The 19,635-nt window shown below is 45.7% G+C and overlaps 1 protein-coding gene across 2 annotated transcripts; it reads left to right on the top strand.

Moving 5' to 3' along the window:
• Window positions 1-11,337: 11,337 nt before the first annotated feature.
• Window positions 11,338-18,998, top strand: LOC136527061 (NEDD8-conjugating enzyme Ubc12-like). Of its 2 annotated transcripts, none has more exons than XM_066519682.1 (6): window positions 11,338-11,645; window positions 15,246-15,358; window positions 17,165-17,273; window positions 17,485-17,563; window positions 17,670-17,786; window positions 18,497-18,998. In XM_066519682.1, the coding sequence occupies exons 2-6, from the start codon at window positions 15,250-15,252 to the stop codon at window positions 18,566-18,568; spliced, it is 486 nt and encodes a 161-aa protein (XP_066375779.1). In that variant the 5' UTR covers window positions 11,338-11,645; window positions 15,246-15,249; the 3' UTR covers window positions 18,569-18,998. The 2 variants fall into 2 exon arrangements, with proteins under 2 accessions (XP_066375779.1, XP_066375778.1); XM_066519681.1 differs by having other exon boundaries at window positions 11,343-11,645; window positions 18,516-18,998.
• Window positions 18,999-19,635: the final 637 nt, after the last annotated feature.

The raw sequence follows: 19,635 nt of genomic DNA, 5'->3' as shown, positions 1-19,635 counted from the left end.
ACTTTTGGGTCTCGCTACTCGTTTTCAAGTGTCGGTACTTAGTAGTGCGTGCTACGTCGATTTGGATGACTTGATGAAGTTTCGTCCTGCTTTTTTCCTAGTGACGTTGTTTTTTTCTTTGTTAATGTTACTTTGATATATACATGTGCTTTCCTCTTGTGTTCGTATTGCCTAACAAGTAGTTCAAATTTTGCAATGCTACATAATATTAATTTGAATATTGTTAATTTGAATACTATAACCCTTTGTATCAATTTGTAACAAGATGGCCCCTCCCACGCAGCACCCGTGTATTCCATTCTTGAGGTGGAGTACGACGACAGCACCGAGCACACATCTTAAGTGACACCGACGCAGAGGTGGGCCTTGCCTCCTTTGAGGCCCCGCACACACCAGGGCGCGCCAGTGGGACGACCGTTACGTGCCGTATATACGGCGTGCTAGCTTCCTCGAGCTTGTCCGTGTTGTCAACTACGGTCTTCCGCCCCTTGACCCAGCACTACTTACTAGTTACTGCAGCTATAGATAGGTGCGAGTGCCTTCTTTGTACGTAAATATTCTATAACAAATTTGAGTCAACTAACAGTCGTTCTATTCTTATAATAGGTGGAGGCCTGAGACCCACATGTTCCACCTACCTTACGGCGAGATGACCTTGACCATGCAGGACGTGAAGGCTATCTTTGGCCTTCGGTTGGGAGGACTTCCAGTGACGGGTATAGTTGACAACGATCATAGGAGGGAGTTGGTGGCTCAGTTCACTGGCTTTCTTCCATCGGACGACGAGATTTCAAAGAAAATAAGTGAGCAATTCAAGCCTATTTAATACTTGCATTACTTTCCTGCAGCCATCGGGTCCCATTTTCTTTGGTGAATTTCAGGAAAAGTTCCGGTGTTACGTCGTCCTGGATCACAGAGCGCTTTGATTACTTGGACCCACAAGCTGAGGAGCTCAGATCGACAGGTTCGCTAGAGTGTGGCTCTGGCACTTTCTTGGTGCTTTCCTCTTCCCAGACGCCTCGGGCAACACCATCAGCTAGATCTTCCTTGACATACTACGCCAGCCGTGGGAGAATATAGCGGCGTACAACTGGGGCAGCGCAGTCCTGGCATGGACGTATCGATAGCTATGCGTTGCCTGTCGTCGCACCTCAGGGTATGCAAACCTTGGGGGTTGCTCCTACCTACTCCAGGTTTGGTGTTGGGAACGATGGCCCATTGGGAGGCCTCTTAATACTGGTTTACCGGTAAGTACTTCGGTTCACTATATTCTTCGAGGCAATTACATATGATGAAATTATTAATGGCTAATTCATTATCGTGTTCAATGCAGCAATGGAACAGGCAGGATACACTCCCTATAGCTCTATATATCTAGACGGAAGCAGAGTTAGTTAGAGGGAATGCGAGGCACAAGTACAGGAAGTACACGGACGGTCTCGATGTCCTGACACAACACCCAGGTTACGCTCTCTTTACTATCATACATGTGCCTTGTTCGATGTACACTATATCACAACCTAACTCAATTACAAAATGTTCAGGTGCACTGGTGTCCTTAGGATGCTCCGGAGCTCCAGTACTATCTCAGTCCTGTCACTAGGGATGAGTGAGATGAGTATCGCTGCAACGTCCCTCTTATTTTCTTCCACGTGGTCGAGATTCACTTGCCCATTAGGGTCTACAGGCAGTTTGGAAGAATGATAGGCTGCCCACCACCGCTTTACTCCACCAACCAAAAATTGCACGGGTGCGTTATCGATTAATAACAAAGCTACAATTCAGAGGTGTGTGTGGTACAACTAACATCGTTTTGTTGCAGGTATGACCACAGGAAAAGGTACAAGACCAAGGATTGGCGCGTGACACAATGCGTACATCCACTTGTGGCAAAACAGGGAACTATAGCCGATCCATGTGGGTCCCCACACACGACCAGCACACCTTCAACGAGTACCTGCGGTGACTTCATAGGTCTACGAGGACACCATATCAAGCCTCCGTACACTGAGGAGGCGATTGATGAGGACTCTAGAGGAAGATGTGATCAAAGATGTGTACGACGTTGCCACTAGGGAGGACCACACAGCTACAAAAAGCCCCGCTTCAAAGATACGTGGTAAGATACTTGAATGGTACAATTTGTTATCCATTTGGTATTAAGTATGTGTACTAAAACTGTCCAACCGCGTTTCTGTACCCATGCGACACAATTGTCAAGGATGTCCAATGAAGTAGTGTTCCGGCTTCACGAGTCTAGAGGGCAGGGGCCAGGCATTCTCGAGGCTTTTGTGGAGGTAAATATAAACTTGTCCGTTCCAAAAATGTTTCTTTAGTGTATATGCGTTTGGGAAATGCACTAACTTTAATGTCTATTTATGCAGAAGGTGAAGAAGAGCTGCAGGAAGCTAGCTCAGAAGCTGAGCTGCTTGGACACTCCTTGGGTGAAACCACCACTCTAAAAGCTCTAGTTTGGTTTTGGTGAATTGATGAAACCCTAAGTGCTAACCTAGTTGATCAAGTGATCATGAGATAGGTAGCACACTCCAAGTGGTGAAGCAAATGAAGATCATAGCATGATGATAATGATGGCATGGTAAGGATCAAGTGCTTCGACTTGGAAAGAAGAAAGAGAAAAACAAAAAGCTCAAGGCAAAGGTATAATTTGTAGGAGCTATTTTGTTTTGGTGATCAAGACACTTAGAGAGTGTGATTACATTTAGGATTGATAGTCGTACTATTAAGAGGGGTGAAACTCGTATCGAAATGCGGTTATCAAAGTGCCACTAGATGCTCTAACTCATTGCATATGCATGTAGGATCTAGTGGAATGCTAACACCCTTGAAAATATTTGTGAAAATATGCTAACACATGTGCACAAGGTGATACACTTGGTGGTTGGCACATTTGAGCAAGGGTGAAAAAGTTAGAGGTGAAAAGGAGTTAGTCACGCTGGTCACAAAGTGACTGGACGCTGGTCTCAGAGGGACCAGCGCGTCCGGTCAAGTGTGGCAGCATAGACGCCAGCGTCGATCATCGACCGGACGCTGGGTCTTGGACTGACCGGACACTGAGGACCAGCGTCCGGTCGTGTTCACCAATAGTGCAGAATGAAGTCAACATGTGACCGGACGCTGGCTGTGTCCGGTCGAGCATGACTGGACATGTCCGGTCGTGAAATATCGTTTCTGGAACCTTACTAGAAACAACCAGACGCTGGAGGCTCAGTGTCCGGTCAGTTTGTGCGCAGCGTCCGATCAATAGATGACCGTTGAAATCTGACAAACAGTATTTGAAGCAGGGGACACATGGCGTGTATCACGTGACCGAACGCTGAGGGCCAGCGTCCGGTCGATCCGACCGGAGGGTCCGGTCACCCCGCGTTGTGCCCAGTGAAGGGGTACAACGGCTCTATTTCATGGGGGCTTCTATTTAAGCCCCATGGTCGGTTGAAACGCATACCCTTGGCCATTTGCATTGACATAGCAACCTTGTGAGCTTAGCCAAAGCCCTCCCACTCATCTCCATCATTGATTCATCATTCTTTGTGAGATTGGGAGAGAATCCAAGTGCATTGCTGAGTGTTTGCATCTAGAGGCACTTGGTGTTCGGTTTCGCTGTGGAATCGCTTGTTACTCTTGGTGGTTGCCGCCACCTAGACGGCTTGGAGAAGCAAGGATCGTTGAGCGGAGGGTGGTGATTGTCTCCGACTCCGATCGTGGTGATTGTGAGGGGTTCTTGACCTTTTCCCGGCGGAGAGCCAAAGGTACTCTAGTAAATTACTCGTGGCTTGTGTGATCCTCATCTTGTGTTGGTTGTGCGGCACCCTATTGAGGGTTTGGCGTATTGTGATGCCAATTAGCACGTGAACCTCTAAGTGAGTGAATCGCCACAACGAGGACTAGCTTGTCGGCCAAGCAAGTGAACCTCGGTAAAAAAATATTGTGTTCATCATTAGATTCCGAGGTGATTGGTCTTCATTGTTATTCATATTTGTGATTGATTGGCTCATTCATCTACACGGCGGTATAACCTTCTTGCTTACTCTTTACATTACCGCAAACTAGTTGTCAAGCTCTTTAGTGTAGCTAGTTGTGAGAGCTTATTAGTTTGGTTAGTGTGGCTCTTTAGTTAGCTTTTGAGAGCACACCAACTTAGTGTAGTTGCATAGCAATTGTGTGGATAGACACTATCTAAACTAGAATTATGGTAGGTGGCTTGCACTTTTAGTAGGCTAGCGCAACATTCGCTTCGCCGCTATAATTGTCTAACCCTTTTACTAAAGTGTTGTTGTAGAAAGTTTATTAGGCTATTCACCCCCCTCTAGCCATTAGGACCTTTTCACACTTCCGACGTGGTCGGGTTGGCACGTCTTCAGCCTCTTTGAGGACACCAACCGGCTCTTCTTAGCCGGTGACAGGTGCCAATTCCGTAGTGCGTACATCACCATATCATAGCGCTGGGAAGGACCCTGCAATCGAGGACGATGAGGACGACGATGACGACCCCCCCGGGCTTCCGCAGACAACATGACCAGTGGGACGATTGGCCGCAGGACGAGATCATCATGTCTCAGCTAGGTGGTGCCCCCACTTGGTACCCAAGGAGCCTCACAGGTACTAACAAAGGTAGTTTCTTTAAATACGTTAGGCTCCATGAACTAACAATCATAAAGATTATAAGTAATCGTGCATATCATACACTTGCAGAGTACAAGCCGTACGCACCGGCAACATGAACCACACCGACGTTGGCTACATTCCCAATGTGTTGCCAACAAATCCGAAGAGACAGAGACATCCGAGGGATCCTTACACAGTTACACTCCTGGGTCTTAGTTTGTTAGGTCGAACGAATATTGGCGTCCGAAACTTGCAGGCTTAGTTGGTTATGTTATGTCAAACTTATGTCAATCAATGAAAATGTTATGTGGCAGCTTGTCAACTTGCGCACGGACTTCATTTATTTGCTTCATATTCGTTCAATGCGTCGTGGCAGCACTGCCGACGAGATTAAGTAGCAACTAGTTCGAGAACCGGCAGTCCCGGCTATATCTCGACGCCGGTGGCCGGCGTCTTGACCCCAATCCTCCCGAGCTTGGTCATCGCCCGCCACGAAATCACCGAAGAAGGCACCCTGGTTAGACGCGCAGTAGTCGACCATGCCGCGCGACCTCATGTCGGACTAGAGCACCTGATCGGAGCCCATCGGCGAGGGGTCAAGGAAGCTGGGGTCCATGGTCGCGTCGCTGCCGATCCTCACCGACAACAGCCGATCTTCTATCTATGTCCAGGTACTGTCGCGCCATGCGTCGTGGCGCGTCAGTGTCGCGCAAGATCGGTGGCGCGGCAGACCCTGCCACGTCACCGGTCAGCAGCCCCGGTCGTCGCCACGTCATCCTCCTGCCGCGCCATCATGCATGGCGCGGCATAGGCGTTTCGCCGCGCCATGGCAATAGGCGTGGCCAAAAGTGTTAGTTTTAAAAAAAACAGTGTTAGATTTAAAATTAGTTTACAAAAAGTATTAAAAATAAAAAAATCCCTACTAATGCCCGCCTCGTGCTTGCTAATGCGCATGCAAGTGGGGACCACACACGCTCGTTTCGTTTGCCATGCACGTGGGGGCCGCTACGCCCATGGGGACCCGCCTCCGCATGCGCCCGCTTCCTGCTAATGTTGCAACATGAAGCACTTATGCAACATACGTCCAAAACAGGTGAACATTTGTAACATATGCTTGCAACATATGTATATAGCCACTGCAACATATACAACATCTAGATAAAAACTTGCAACATACGTCTGAAACAGATGAAATATTTGAAACATACACTTGCGACATACGTATATAGCCATTGTAACATATGCAACATCCAGATGAAACATATATCTAAACGTATGAAACATACGGAGCTCAATGCCATAGGGTATGTGGGCCCCGCGCTCCTCCTCTCTCTTGGTCCTTCTCTCTGGTCATAGCGCATGCACCACACACGAGCGAGGCCACATGCGCTCCCATGCACTGCCTCGAACTAGTCACCGTGCGAGCTCCCATGCCACTAGTAGAGAAACGATCTTTGATCCAGCTTGAAATTTGGCTTTAGTCCCGGTATATTTCGCGCCCGGGACTAGAGAGACCTTTAGTCCCGGTTTGTAGGTTCAACCGGAACTAAAGGTCATGCCCAACGGCTACTGCGGCAGACTTTTGCTGCAGGAGACCTTTAGTCCCGGTTGAAGCTACCAACCGGAACTAAATGTTAACTTTTACTCCCGGTTGATCTCTCCAACCGGGAGTAAAAGTCTACTCCCGGCTAGAGGCTACGACCGAGATTAGAAAGGAACCTTTAGTCCCGGTTGCTGTCTCCAACCGGGACTAAAGCTTGTGTGCTTGGCCGAAGAGTGACGTACTTGTGTGCTTGGCCGGGACTAAAGCTTGTGTGCTTGGCCGGGAGTGACGTACAAGTAGCAATAAGAAATGAAGAGTGACGTACTTGTGTGCTTGGCCGGGAGTAAAGCTTCAGAGAGTCTTTTGAGCTTCAGAGAAACTTCAGAGATACCTACATATAAATATACATTATCTATGGATTTGAATGATTAGAAAGGCACCTTTAGTCCCCAACCGGGACTAAAGCTTGTGTAATAGGCAGTCTTTTGAGCGGACACTGATGCAACTGAACACGACCAAATCAATTAGTCACGGCTGGTATTACGAGCTAGGACTAAAGGTATACCTTTAGTCCCGGCTGATATTATCAGCCAGGACTAAAGGTCTTTTAGTCCCGGGCGTTTACAGGAGCCTCGATGGGCCGGCCCAGTACGCAATATGCTGGAATTGCTGGCCAGTCCCACCTATTAGCACCACCTCGCTTGCTCAGAAGAGTGAAAGCTAACTTAAAAGCTCAGCTCTCGAACCATGCAGCACGAACTTGAACAGGATTGTATCGCTGATCCTTGACTAAAGGTCCTTCGTACTATAGTTTATACAAAATGTTGAACATTATAAACGTACGTATATTCTAGCAGCGTAGAATGCGTATTCAAAAACCAAAACGAATCATCAATTAAAAATAGGAAAAAAAGGAAAATAGAAATAGAAACAAAAAAACCTGGTAGCAGCGTGAAAATAGAAAAAAAGGAAAATAGAAATAGAAACAAAAAAACCTGGTAGCAGCGTGAAAATAGAAAAAAAAGGAAAATAGAAATAGAAACAAAAAAAAGAAAAAAAACTTTAGTCCCGGTTGGTATTATCAACCGGGACTAAAGGGCCGGTCTACGTGGTCAGGCCGGGAGGCCTCTTTAGCCCCGGTTGGTATTACCAACCGGGACTAAAAGTGGACTTTAGTCCCGGGCGCGAAACCGGGACTAAAGGAGAGGCCCTTTAGTCCCGGATTCGTGCTCCCGGTTCCAAAACCGGGACTGAAGGGGGTTGCGAACCGAGAGTATAGCTAGGTTCTGCAGTGGTGTGCGCTACCCCACGCCGCATGCACCCCATGCCGAATAAGTGGCCACACACGCTCCCATGCGCTACCCCGGAGAAAAGACCGGTGCGGGCCCCTCCTGACTGCAACGCACTGCTTTTTTTTTCTTGGCTGTCGTGCGCACAGGGGTTGGGATGCCCTAAACTAAGCATTACCATTGTAGAAAATATTAGCAATTTTTGTATCTCCAAATAAGTTTATATTATGAAAGTATTACATCTAGTAATACTAATTTTTTTCTTATATATTCTCTTATATATATCTGGTCAAATGGTCTATTTTTTCTCTCGCAAAATTTGTTGGAGTTTGTGTATAGGCTAGCTGTAAACTTATAGGCCCTTACCTTGGCATGATTACTTGTAGCCGGTTATTATACTTGCAGTTTCTTATTATACTTGTTCATTCTAACGTCGTCGTCACTGTCAGTTTCAACGTAGTAGAAGCAACTGATAATAATATACAGCTGCCAATGCAAATGGAAAACAAAGCGCATATAGCTAGTATTCAGAGCCGTTATTGCACCATCTTTGGTTTATACTTGTTCTAACGTCGTCGTCCCTGTCAGTTTCAACGTAGTAGAAGCAACTGAATACAGCTGCCAATGCAAATGGAAAACGAAGCGCATATTTGGTATATATAAATATATAAAAGATGTGAACGTACAGGTGGCGTGATGAGAAGAGAGCCCCGCCTGACATCATTTATATAAAAAACTACTATCATTCATGATATAAAATAATTGCGTTAGATTAGTTATAGAATATATTTTATAATAAATTTTGTTTGGAGACATAAATGCTAGTATTATTAACTATAAACTTGATCAAACTTAAGTTACTTTAACTTACACGGATCCCATAATTACATTATTTCGTGGACGGAGGAAGTAATACAATAACGTGTACGGACTACTGACTGCATGCTTCGTCTGGCGAGCGAGCTAGAGATTCATTCTCTGATCAACGTACTCTCTCGATCAGCAGTTCAAATGTTCAATTCCTTGTACGTTGATGATTAGCTCGATCATGACAGATTGGCGGTGGAGCTTGCTAGCTAGCTAGAGAGATTCCGTTCAGCGTCGTTTCAGCTTGTGTGTGTCTGCTCAAGTCAAGTCTCCTTTTGAAAATGAAGGCTCGATCGGATCCATATACACGATCGTCAGATCGAGGCTAGAAAGCAGAGGCAGCAGTGAGGAGGAGGAGGAGGGGTCGATCAAGGGCGTCAGGCGGTGAATTGGGTAAAGCAGGTAAAGGAAAGCCAAAGATAAGACAAGGACTCAACGAGCTATAGCACTTTTTTTTTTTTTTTTGACGGTGGGAGTATATGCCCCATTTGGTGGATCTTCCACCCGCTCCAACTCTTCCGACGTATTTACTGTTCATGCTTTGTCTCTCTTTCCCTCTTTCTGTAAGAGAAAGAGAGAAAAAAAGTTCCTATAAACAGTGCATGAACCATAAATGCATCAGAGAATCTAGAGCTCACGGAGCCCTACGCCATATCGTTAGCACCGCTGCTCACATCGGCCCTCAGCCTGTTCGTGATCGTATTTGGCTTATAAGCCATAGTTTATTAGGCAACAAACAATATTTTTTCTCACACTAAATCAGTCAATAGTATTTTCAGCCATGACTTAAAGCCAAACTAGCCCAAACGAACCGGGCGCCTGTTTCTCCATTCTCCAGGCCTGCGATCTGGTGTCCTTACCTCGAAAACAAGCACACCTCTTTAGAAAAAAAAAATCCTATGTGACACCATCGCACAGGACCTACGTGTTGACACCGCCTGTATACGTGACCTGCTTGTGGGGACGGACAGCCTGTTCGTTTGGATGTGGCTTGTTGTAAACGATCGTAAATTTCCAGCTGGAACAGTATTTTTTTCTCACATAAACCAGCCAGCAATACTTCTTCACGAACCAGCAACGATACGAACCAGCCAACCGAACACTCTGGAGTCTAACTGCCCGGCTAGATCACCGACTAGTTATCTGCAGGTGGGACCTATGTCGAATTAGCAGAGAGGATGTCGCATGGAGGTTCTATGCGATAGTACTGTCCTATAGAATTTTTTCCCTGCCTCTCTAGTCTCTAGGAAGGAAAGACCCATACAAAGAGCAGAAGAAGCACCGCGCGTGTCTCATGGCCCAACAATGCCTGCTAGGCGCTGCTACAGGCCACCAGTGGATCCGCGGCCCAGGTTTGTCACTCTCTTTTTTCTTCTTCCGTCGCTAATGATTACTGCTAGTCAATTTCCTCAGTGCCATCGAAAATTTTACTACTTCCTTCTTTGCCGTCGAAGTTTGCAAACTTCCCATACTGCCATCAGAATAAATCCACACTTTACTCATTGCTATTTCTGTCATCATCTATTTCCCGCTAGTGGAGCTCATAGGTGTGACTCTCCGTCGATGGTTTCTCGGCCATAACCCACCCCTCTCATTGGGCATGGATTGGTGGGATATGAGCTCATCTTATCCCTATCCCACACCTAATTCTTATCCCATTCCATATACAAACGAGGGTTATGCTATCCACCTTCCATCATTTTCCATTCTCACGGTTCCTTTTCCACAATCTAAACGTCATCTAACATTTTCACTTAGCTAAAGCAAACAACTCATCACCATTTTTTCGGGTCTATTTGGGAGGGCTCCGGCTCCACCAAAACAGCTTTGGCTTCTCTAAGGGCCTGTTTGGCATGGCTCCACTCATAAACTCCAGCAACTCCATAAAAAATCCAGCCAAACACCCCAACTCTGAAACTCTATGGAGCTGCCGACTCCATGGAGCTGTAGTACAAATGGAGGTGGAGTTTTGGAGCACCTCTTTTGTAGCTCCAAAACCACTCAATATGAACCTCCTCGTGGAGTTGGTGGGAAATTACCCACCACTGCCACTGATTACACAGAAAAACGGTTCAATTATATTTCTCCCGAGCCCCCCGCACAGTGACTCCCTCCCTCCCGCGTCGTCGTCTTCCTCCCCCGCCGCCATGGGTGGCCGCCGAGCTCCTCTATGACAGAGCCCTCCCCCTTGCCTCGCCTTACAAAAGCACGCCTGAGCTCCGCAGTAGCACGCCGCCGCCGCCTCTGCCCTCCCCGAGCCCTCTACCTCTCTCCAGCGCTCCAATCACCACCACAGTCGCCATGCCCGAGCGAACGACCGAGCTCTCGATCTCCTCACCAGAGCTCTCCCCCACCCCGATTTTTCTTCTCTGTGGGTTCTCAGAGACACCATGAGGTCTACTACTTCGAGCAGCTCCCGAAGGTGTCCTCCCGCACGAGATCCACCGCCAAGCGGCCGCGGCGGCGGCGCGGGTGATCGTCACCGAGGCCTGCGCCGTCGAGAAGGTGCGCGCCTTCGCCGCCGAGCGCGTCGTGCCCGTGGTCGCCGTCGATGGCGAGTTCGAGGGCTGCCTCCGGCTTCGGGACCTCATGGACGCCGCCGAGCCACTGACAGAGACGAAACGGAGAGGAAAAGAGTAGAGGAAAAAAAGAAAATAGATTAGTCACTGCCAGTGGGACCCACATAAGCAGGGCAAGAATGACAATCTACCATCAAACTCCTCTCTTTTTTTTGAGCTGGGGATACCCTCCCAACCAAACACCTCCATCAGACAGTTCCAACTCTACAAGAGCTGGCTCTACCTGGAGTTCTGGAGTGGAGCAGCTCCACCCAGAGTTTGAGCCATGCCAAACGGGGCCTAAAAAGTAGCTAAAAAAGTAGAGTCGTCGTTGTTTTTGGTAAAACTTCTGATAAAAACAGCTTCTCTGGGAGTCCGGGTAGATAAGAAGGCTGAAATATTTATAATACCTTTGTTTTTTTCCTTTTCCTTTTCTTATTTCTTGTTTTACTTATTTTGCTCTTTCCCTTAGCCCGTCGCTGTGGGGAGACCGGGGATCCCGCGGCGCACCACGAACTCTTCTTTCTTCGCCGCCGCTCCACCGCTCCCGCTCGGACTACCACCACCGCCCCACACCTCCCGTCGCGCCACCGAGCGACGGCGCACATCCGCCTCCTCCGCTCCGCCCCTCCCGCGCCGTCTCGCCTCCGCCCCGCCTCCCTCCGTCTCCGTCGTCGGCTACGCGCGTGAGGAGGGAGGAGGAGCCGCAGCGCGTGGATCCAGGGGCAGCGGCGTCCATCCCGCGTGAGAAGGGAGAAGGAGCCGGTGAGATCTACTTTTTCCAGCTCCTCCATCTTTCGCAGCTCTCTCTCAGCGCTTTTTGCGGAGATTCGCCGGTAGCGACGGCGGGGCAGTCCCAGGCTCGGCGGCGGCGTCAGCGGGTCCCCCTCCCGCCTCTCGCCAATCGCCTCGCGCCCTCGCCAAGGCTTGAGCCAGCAGCCGCTGCTCCACCAAGGCGGTCGCCCCGCTTTGGGAGCACTTATGCCCCAAAGCGAAGCGTTACCTGTCCGCTTAGCGCTTTAGCGCGCTGAAGTGTGTGCTTAGTACCGCTTTTTGGAACCCTGGGAGGGAGGGTTAACTGTGAGTCTTTCTTAGCTACAGTACTGTTTTGGGATCTCTTGAATGTGTAGTAAATTCGCAGAGAGCAATAATTTAAATCTAGCATTACAAAGTACGAAAAGATTAAGCAATCACTGTCCACAAACGCAAAATCTGAAGGCACCTGAAGCAAAACTACATTAACTGAGATTGCCAGTGTATAACACAAATGTTTCCTGAATAAAATTAGTTGCAGTAAATTCTGCAAACTACAGACCACCTGTAAAATGCATTTTGTTTAGCTGAATTAGAAGAGCACAACGTTGCTCATCAGAAACCACAAACTATGACCACTCACCTACCAGAACTACATGACAAAACTCACAAATTTGTATAGAAAAGAAGTTGGTCTTGTTTTGCAAATATTAATTTATCTAAGGCCTAAAACAAACTTGAATCCAATAGATCTAAAAGCCAAGCATTCAGTCAATTTTGCGAACCCATCAGTGATTGACTTGCCTAGACACTTTATCATCCTTGCCTTTACTTAAAGATGCTAGCTTGCCTGTTTTGTATGTAACCATTTGTTCCTCTGTGTGTGTGTGCGCGCGCGCTAGTGCTACATAATACTTTTAGAGTTATACTGCTATATTTGCTTTGAGGCTTTTGTTCCAGCTCAGATAATTGTCTTAGTGTTGCATTCACTTGCTAAACCAACCAAATTGCTCACTACACTCAAAAGGGGGGAAAAGGAAATATGCATTGGAAAATGCCTAGATAACCAGGTGCCCAGGTCGCGCAGGTGTCATAGTTTGTCGGGCCACCTTGATAAGGGCGTACCCAGTGCAGAGAGCTCCTGCTCTGTGCGGGGTCTGGGGAAGGGTGTTAGTGGCAAGCCTTACCCTCGCCTGTGCAATGCGAGGAGACCGCGACTCGAACCCGGGACCTTCCGGTCACAGGCGGTAAGACTCTACCTGCACCAGGCCTGCCCTTGATAACTTTGGGTAAATTTAGGGTGTGTTCAGATCTGTTGCCGGCTGCTTGCCTTGCCCAGGTTTGGTAGTCACTCGCCTTGCCTGTTTGCCTGTCAAGCTTGCCTGACCGCCTGGGCAAGCAAATCCTTGCCAATGTAGGCGAGCCAAATTTTCTCTCCTGCATGGGCAAGGTTTGCTCATGTGCTCTCATGGCCAGTCGAGCCGTCGCGGAAGTGACCACTCCACTGCTGTTGCTAGATGGAGGTTTGCTGTTGCTGAATTGACCACCATCACTGGATCGAGGTTCGCCAGCACGGCAGCACCGAATCGATCTCTGCTGCCATCAGATTGAGGTTCCCAGGCACTGAATTGACCCACACCGCTGCTGAATTGAGCTCTGCCGTTGTTGGATCAAGCTACGGTTTGTGGCAAGGTGAGCGTTGGCAAGGGAAGAAAACACCTTTGGAAGATTGCCTGCTTTGCCTATCGAGGAGAGATGAGGCGAGCAGGCTAGGCTAAGCGAGCAGTAGCAAAGGATCCAAACACCTTTAGGGCCTGTTTGGAACGCAGGAATAAAAAACACGGGAATAGGAAAAAACGCAGGAATGGGGTGAGTGTGTAGTGGTAAAACAGAGGAAAGGAAAAACGCGGGAAATAACTAGAAGGGGTGTTTGGAACACAGGAATCCATAACACAGGAAAAACGCGGGAAATAACTAGGAGTGTGCTGCGTGAGCGAGCAAGCGTCGTAGGAAAATTTCCCTTAGCTCTGAGCACATTTTTTCTTTCCTTCAAAAGTACAATCTCTATTGCCTTTCCTCTGGAAAGTTTTCCTCCGAATCCTTTGATCCAAACGTGTCATCTCCATTCCTTTCCTATGGAACTAAATCCTCCATTTTTCTTACGTATTTCCTATGTTCCAAACAGGGCCTTAGTTGCTAGCTGAAATTCATCAACCTGTGAGTAAATACAGGGTACTGTTTATATATGTAAATAATTAGCGGTGAATTTGTTCTGCTACTCAATGCTTCCTGTGATTCACTGTCATCCTTGTTTTTGTTCCCCATGATTCGTTCTTGGTTTACATGCTTCAAGAGGCATTTCTAGGGGTGTTTGGATGGGAACCACGGTTTGCCACGCTATACCTGCTGCAAGCCACACCACCATAGGCTGCCATTTGTTTCATTGCCAAACATTTGCATGCCAAAGAAAGTTTGTTAGCACCTGTATTCTTTACCAAATCAATGATGAGCAATTCGTCCGCCAAACCTCATGCGTGATGCCATGTGCGAAAAGCATAGCAATGCCCCGCTTTCACCGCTCACCGTTCTGAGTAAAAATGGGGTGTACTTATGGTGTGAAGGACGAATTATTGTAGACACAAGCGCATCTGCAGGAACCAATGAATCACCATCGTTGACTTCACACTTGGTCTGCGGTGGACTGCGCTTCCACCTTCTGAAGCCACAACCTCTTCATGTCGCTCGAGTGAGCCACCACCTTGCCCTGGCCTCTGCAGCAAGCCAGCGCTCCCAAATTGGTTGCTTCATTCCCTCACCCATGTACCCATGTAGGATGCCATCTGGTAGAGATGGAAATAGTCTGGGCCTCCATGGGAGATAAGAATTGGAGTGGAGACTTGAAAATGGAGGCAGTGAGGCACTAGAAGTGACCAGCAATGACTAAACTGCATAAACCCGCGAAGGCAAGGAATTGAAGCAAGATGAGAAAAAATCGACGGTTGGAATTGTTAAAGTGGGAAAGTGAATGTTAAGATAAGGATGACTAAGCCTTATTGAGGATAATAATAGGAATTAAAATCAACAATTAAAGGAGCAGAAACGATTACAAATAAAGTACAAATTTATTATGCAATTGCCTCATCATAATATCAGTAATGGTTATTGAATGTGTATGAAAAATACAAGTTCCTGCTAACGTAAATAAGATGGATATGGTATGCTCACCAATTGATAAAGGGAGGTGGTTGTATTCAAGCTTGGCTTGAAACCAAACATTTGCCACGTGTTTTTGCTGAACTTTTGGCAAGTTTTGCGGCTTCAATTCAAACAATAGCCTTACTAAATTTGCCACAACTTAGGCTAGTCATGGCAACCAACCAAGCACCCTTAACTTGCCACACGCCTAAGCTTAACCTTAGTTGTTAAAACATCTGGCTGCCAGCCAAATAGGCACAGTTAGTCAATTAGCACAAAATAAACTACATAATAGAGATGCAAATGTGGAATCGCTTCGCCATCAGGGAATTTTTTTTCCATTCACTGAAAAATCTGGAAGTTCTGCATGCTGATCTTTGATATCTGATTGTGTTTTTTTTTCCTTTTTCGGTGCAGAAAGATGATTAATCTTTTCAAAATAAAGGGTCAAAAGAAAGAAGAGGCAGCAAGTGCTGCTGGAAAGGCCCTGGTTAAGAAACAGTCTGCTGGGGAGCTCCGTCTTCATAAAGGTTTGTTGAATTATAGGTGAATTCTTTCTTGTATCAATCTGCTCTTTGTTTTCCATACACAACATTTATTTATATAATCCAAAACAACTGAAAAGATGCTCTTATCTGTTTCATGAAATAGCGAACTGTTTGCCACTGCTTGTTCCAATATGTAAGGTCCCACATATACCAATAAACCAAGGTAGCGTTTAATGAGCTCAGTGCTTACTACTAGGGGTAGACATTTACGACTTCCTTTCCTCTTGCCCTAGTATGGGCTGATATATTACATAAGCCTTTTAGATGTTTAAAAAATTATCGGTTTATCCTACCCTCTCCTATTAACTTCTTCGATCTTCCCACCTCTCACACTCTCTTCTTTCCCATACTTACCTTGGTCCAAATCTCACTGCTCACGTTCTGTCCTCAATGAGTTACCCTAGGTGGCTGGAGCAGCAGCACCGCAAGATGGTTCATGAGTGGACCCCCTCAGTGAGTGCATAAGGAGCCACTGCCCATTACCGATGGCAGATACTTAGTTGGTTTCATATCCTTTTCATTTTTCAGACATTTTCTCGTGCAAGTTTTATTTATTTTTTTCACATATTCCTTTTCTCTCCTGTATTCCTTCCACTGTTTGGAAGGCCAATTTTGATTTTGCCCCTGATTTTTAAAAACCAAAGGCCGAGTTTGCCTCTATTCTGTTAGGGATCCCATTCTGTTAAGAGGACTTACGATGTTGATTCAGCTATAAACTGACTAGTTTGCCCATGCAGATTTTCCTGTGCTTTGAGTACTTTGTGTTTTCCCCTGTTTTGGGAGGAGCAGAGGCCATGTGCACCTGCAGCCTGGCCCACGTGCCACCCACGTTGCCATTGATTTCTGCCGTCTCTAGGATTTGTCTATCTAACAGTAGCTTCAATCCAAAAAGGTGGCTGCAAAATCAGAGTTGATAAAAGAGAAGCAAAAAAACACCATAAATAGGGGCCAAATCACCTGTTCACCTGACCCCTGTCCCTTTAATTTTTTTAATGTTTTCAAGTATCATGTTTGAAGGACTTACATCTAAAGCACAGCCTTTCAGTGCTTTCTTTATTTGTCCACGTTGTGTTTCCATGTTTGAAGGTATTGCTTCTTTTTCACTTGGTTGCACTTGATTTCCATGGATTGCATTCGGTAAGTTGCATCTTCTAGGATCCCAATGATTGCATTGTTATGTGGGTTGGATTTATTTTCATGGGTTGATTCGCATGCAAATGGGAGAGCTGTGTTGCATTTCAGCTAGCTCCACTAACGGAAATATGGTTGCATTGTCAGTGGTGGTGTTTCATTTTCTTTTTCATTTGAGGGTGTTATTTTTTCCATGATGTAACTTGCTTACTGTGCAGATTGTATTGTGGTCTCCAACCTTCCTGGTGATGCCATTTAGTGAGCAAAGTTACCCACTAAAACCTCTGTTAACTCTTCTGTGAAATGGGTTCCACCCATGTTAACATAATAATATGTTCTGGATACAATTGTTTGATGAACTGGACATGCATTTGAATTTACCAGAAGTAATCATTGTGGGCACTGATTTGTATCTGTATTCTGTATACAAATGGTAACTGTTTCTTTATGTGCACCAGACCAGTTCCTTATCTAATATTTCTGAATTCTAATAGAATAAGCTGAGATCCTAATTTAAGCTATTGGGGCATATGATGCAATAATCCATAAACAATGCCGGCTTCCAACTTATTGATATATCTGTGATATTTGGGTTCTCTGATGGTCTTGAATGTGTGATGAATTATTTATGTGGTTAATTCTTTCTAAACCTTGCAGATATTAGTGAGCTCAACCTGCCGAAGACCACATCAATTTCTTTTCCCAATGGCAAGGATGATCTCATGAATTTTGAGATCATCATCCGACCTGATGAAGGATATTACATGTAAGTGCCACTCTTGAGGGTAGTTGCTATGCTGCATAAAGCATAATTAAGGGAGCCTTTTCCACCTGCAATAGTATGTATGTTGTGGCTCTAGTGGAGAGGTTATCAATTTAGTGTACCCAAAAATAGTTTAGAAGTCATTGCTATCATCAGATGTCAGCTTTGTGAATTTTCTGAGCCTTCCCCAATTTAATATACTGTCTTTTTCTAGGGGAGGCACTTTTGTTTTCTCCTTTCAAGTGTCCCCATCTTATCCTCATGATCCTCCGAAGGTCAAATGCAAGACCAAGGTATAAGACATTATCCTTTACATCTATGGTTCTCTCTCATTATACACTAAATTACATTTCCTTTAAAGCGATTAAATACTTTGATGTTATATAAACATGCATTCAGGTGTACCATCCAAATATTGATTTGGAAGGCAATGTCTGTCTGAACATTCTGCGCGAAGATTGGAAGCCTGTTCTCAACATCAACACTGTTATTTATGGCCTGAATCTTCTTTTTACGGTATTTCAGCTATCTTGATTCCCCAATTATTGAAATAATACATTTAGAAATTGGGAAGACAAAAGAGTAGTGTTTGCCATTGTGCGTGCATTGTTGTCTTCCTATTACTACATTTCATGGACTATGCTGTTCGAGAGTTGCTGTTTAAAAAAGTAATCACTATTGTGCTCACAATGATGTTATCTCCGAAACAGACATGCCAATCTGAGCAAGACCTTAGTAGTTCATTGGTTCTGTTACAAGTAAAACTGAATTTAATCCTTAAATATTATCAGGAAAGATGAGTTGAAGGGTGCTTCTAACTATGTTAATGAATATTTTTGCTATTTAGGTCTTGATTGGATAACGTAGTACTGTATTAAGAAACCATGAAATTGGTAAACTGAAGTTTTAGAACCCATAGACGTGCAAAACCTTGGTTTAGAAAAAAAAGGGTCTAGAGTGGAGTTTCAAACTCCAAATAGGCTACAGATTTAGCTATACTATGGCTTTCAAAACTGCAAAGTTTGTTGCATCCCATGTTTTATTATCATTGACCAGTCTACTGTTTTGTCCACGTGTATAAGCAAAACTATTTGGAGCTTGTATTCGTGACAGTTAAAATTGTAAGTTTGGTTCTGAACCTAGTTTTCGAGGACAGCATATTTAATACTATGGTTTGGTTGGAAAAGCATCTCAAGACAATCAACCTTATCTAATGTTTATCGTAGTTTACATTGTTACTTGCAGCAACCAAACGACGAGGATCCTTTGAACCACGAAGCTGCAGTTGTCCTTCGTGACAACCCAAAGATGTTTGAGGCAAATGTGAAAAGAGCCATGGCTGGAGGCTACGTAGGCCAACACTATTTCCAAAGATGTGCTTGACTTGATGTGATGGCTTCAAAACGATTTCAGTGGCGCCTTAAGCCATTGGGCCCTTGTATCAGCACCAGCGCTCCCAGCTTTGCTGGATTTGTGTGGTTTTAGTGGGAGGAAAGTGCTTCTGGAAGCAAAGTCCAAATCGCTCATGGTGTGATACTGTGATGTATCTGTTTGCCCGTCTTTATGATGTGTTTAAAACCGGTAAATTTAACTTGGTGATATGGTGGAGGCACATATGACAAGCAAATGCTTCTCAACTGTATCATTCGATAAATCCTAAACGAAGAATGGGAAGTGGATTATATAAAGAAGATTGCTTCTTTTCCAGACGAACAAAACGATTGATGAGGCGGTATCTTCGATTTTGTACTCTGCGGTCTTCATTGTCCGATCTTCCAGGTCGAGATTGACGTGTCTGTCTAATTCTCTAGCTTTTCGGATGTCATTGTTCAATTTTTCGCTACCGTTAACTGACCATATGTCTCTTGCAACTGATCTGCTCCAGCAGCAAGTTTTTCAGGTGAGCCAAATCAGCTCGCTCGGGCTAGCTAGCAATAAGCTTTTCCTTGCTCATGCCAGCAAATTAAGCAACGAGATCCTTGCCAGGCTAGGAGAGCTAATTTGGCTTACCTCAATCTGCAAGAGAAAATGTTGCCCGCACGGAAAGTTTACACAGCCAAACACCTTACCAACTTAAATTTCTAGCTTGACTAGGTTATACAGTGCTAGGCAAAGAATCCAAGAATACCCTAAAGGCCAGGCAAACCTGTCCTGGGAAGCAAGCATCCAGTTGAGCGATCTATCAACGGCCAAGGTTTTTTTCTTCCTTTCTTTTTTTTTGGAAGGGAACCAAGTTCTGATATGTCACTCGATCAGCACTTCAGCAGTGACATATCTTATAGACGACCACTTGTAAAGCAAATTTGCAAGATCAAAAGCGGCTCGAGAAGTTGTCCACTCAAACATTACATAGGAATGCACACAC

This window comes from Miscanthus floridulus, chromosome 19, assembly GCF_019320115.1.
Source record: "Miscanthus floridulus cultivar M001 chromosome 19, ASM1932011v1, whole genome shotgun sequence".
Taxonomy (NCBI): domain Eukaryota; kingdom Viridiplantae; phylum Streptophyta; class Magnoliopsida; order Poales; family Poaceae; genus Miscanthus; species Miscanthus floridulus.
This window is presented reverse-complemented; position numbering and strand designations above follow the sequence as displayed.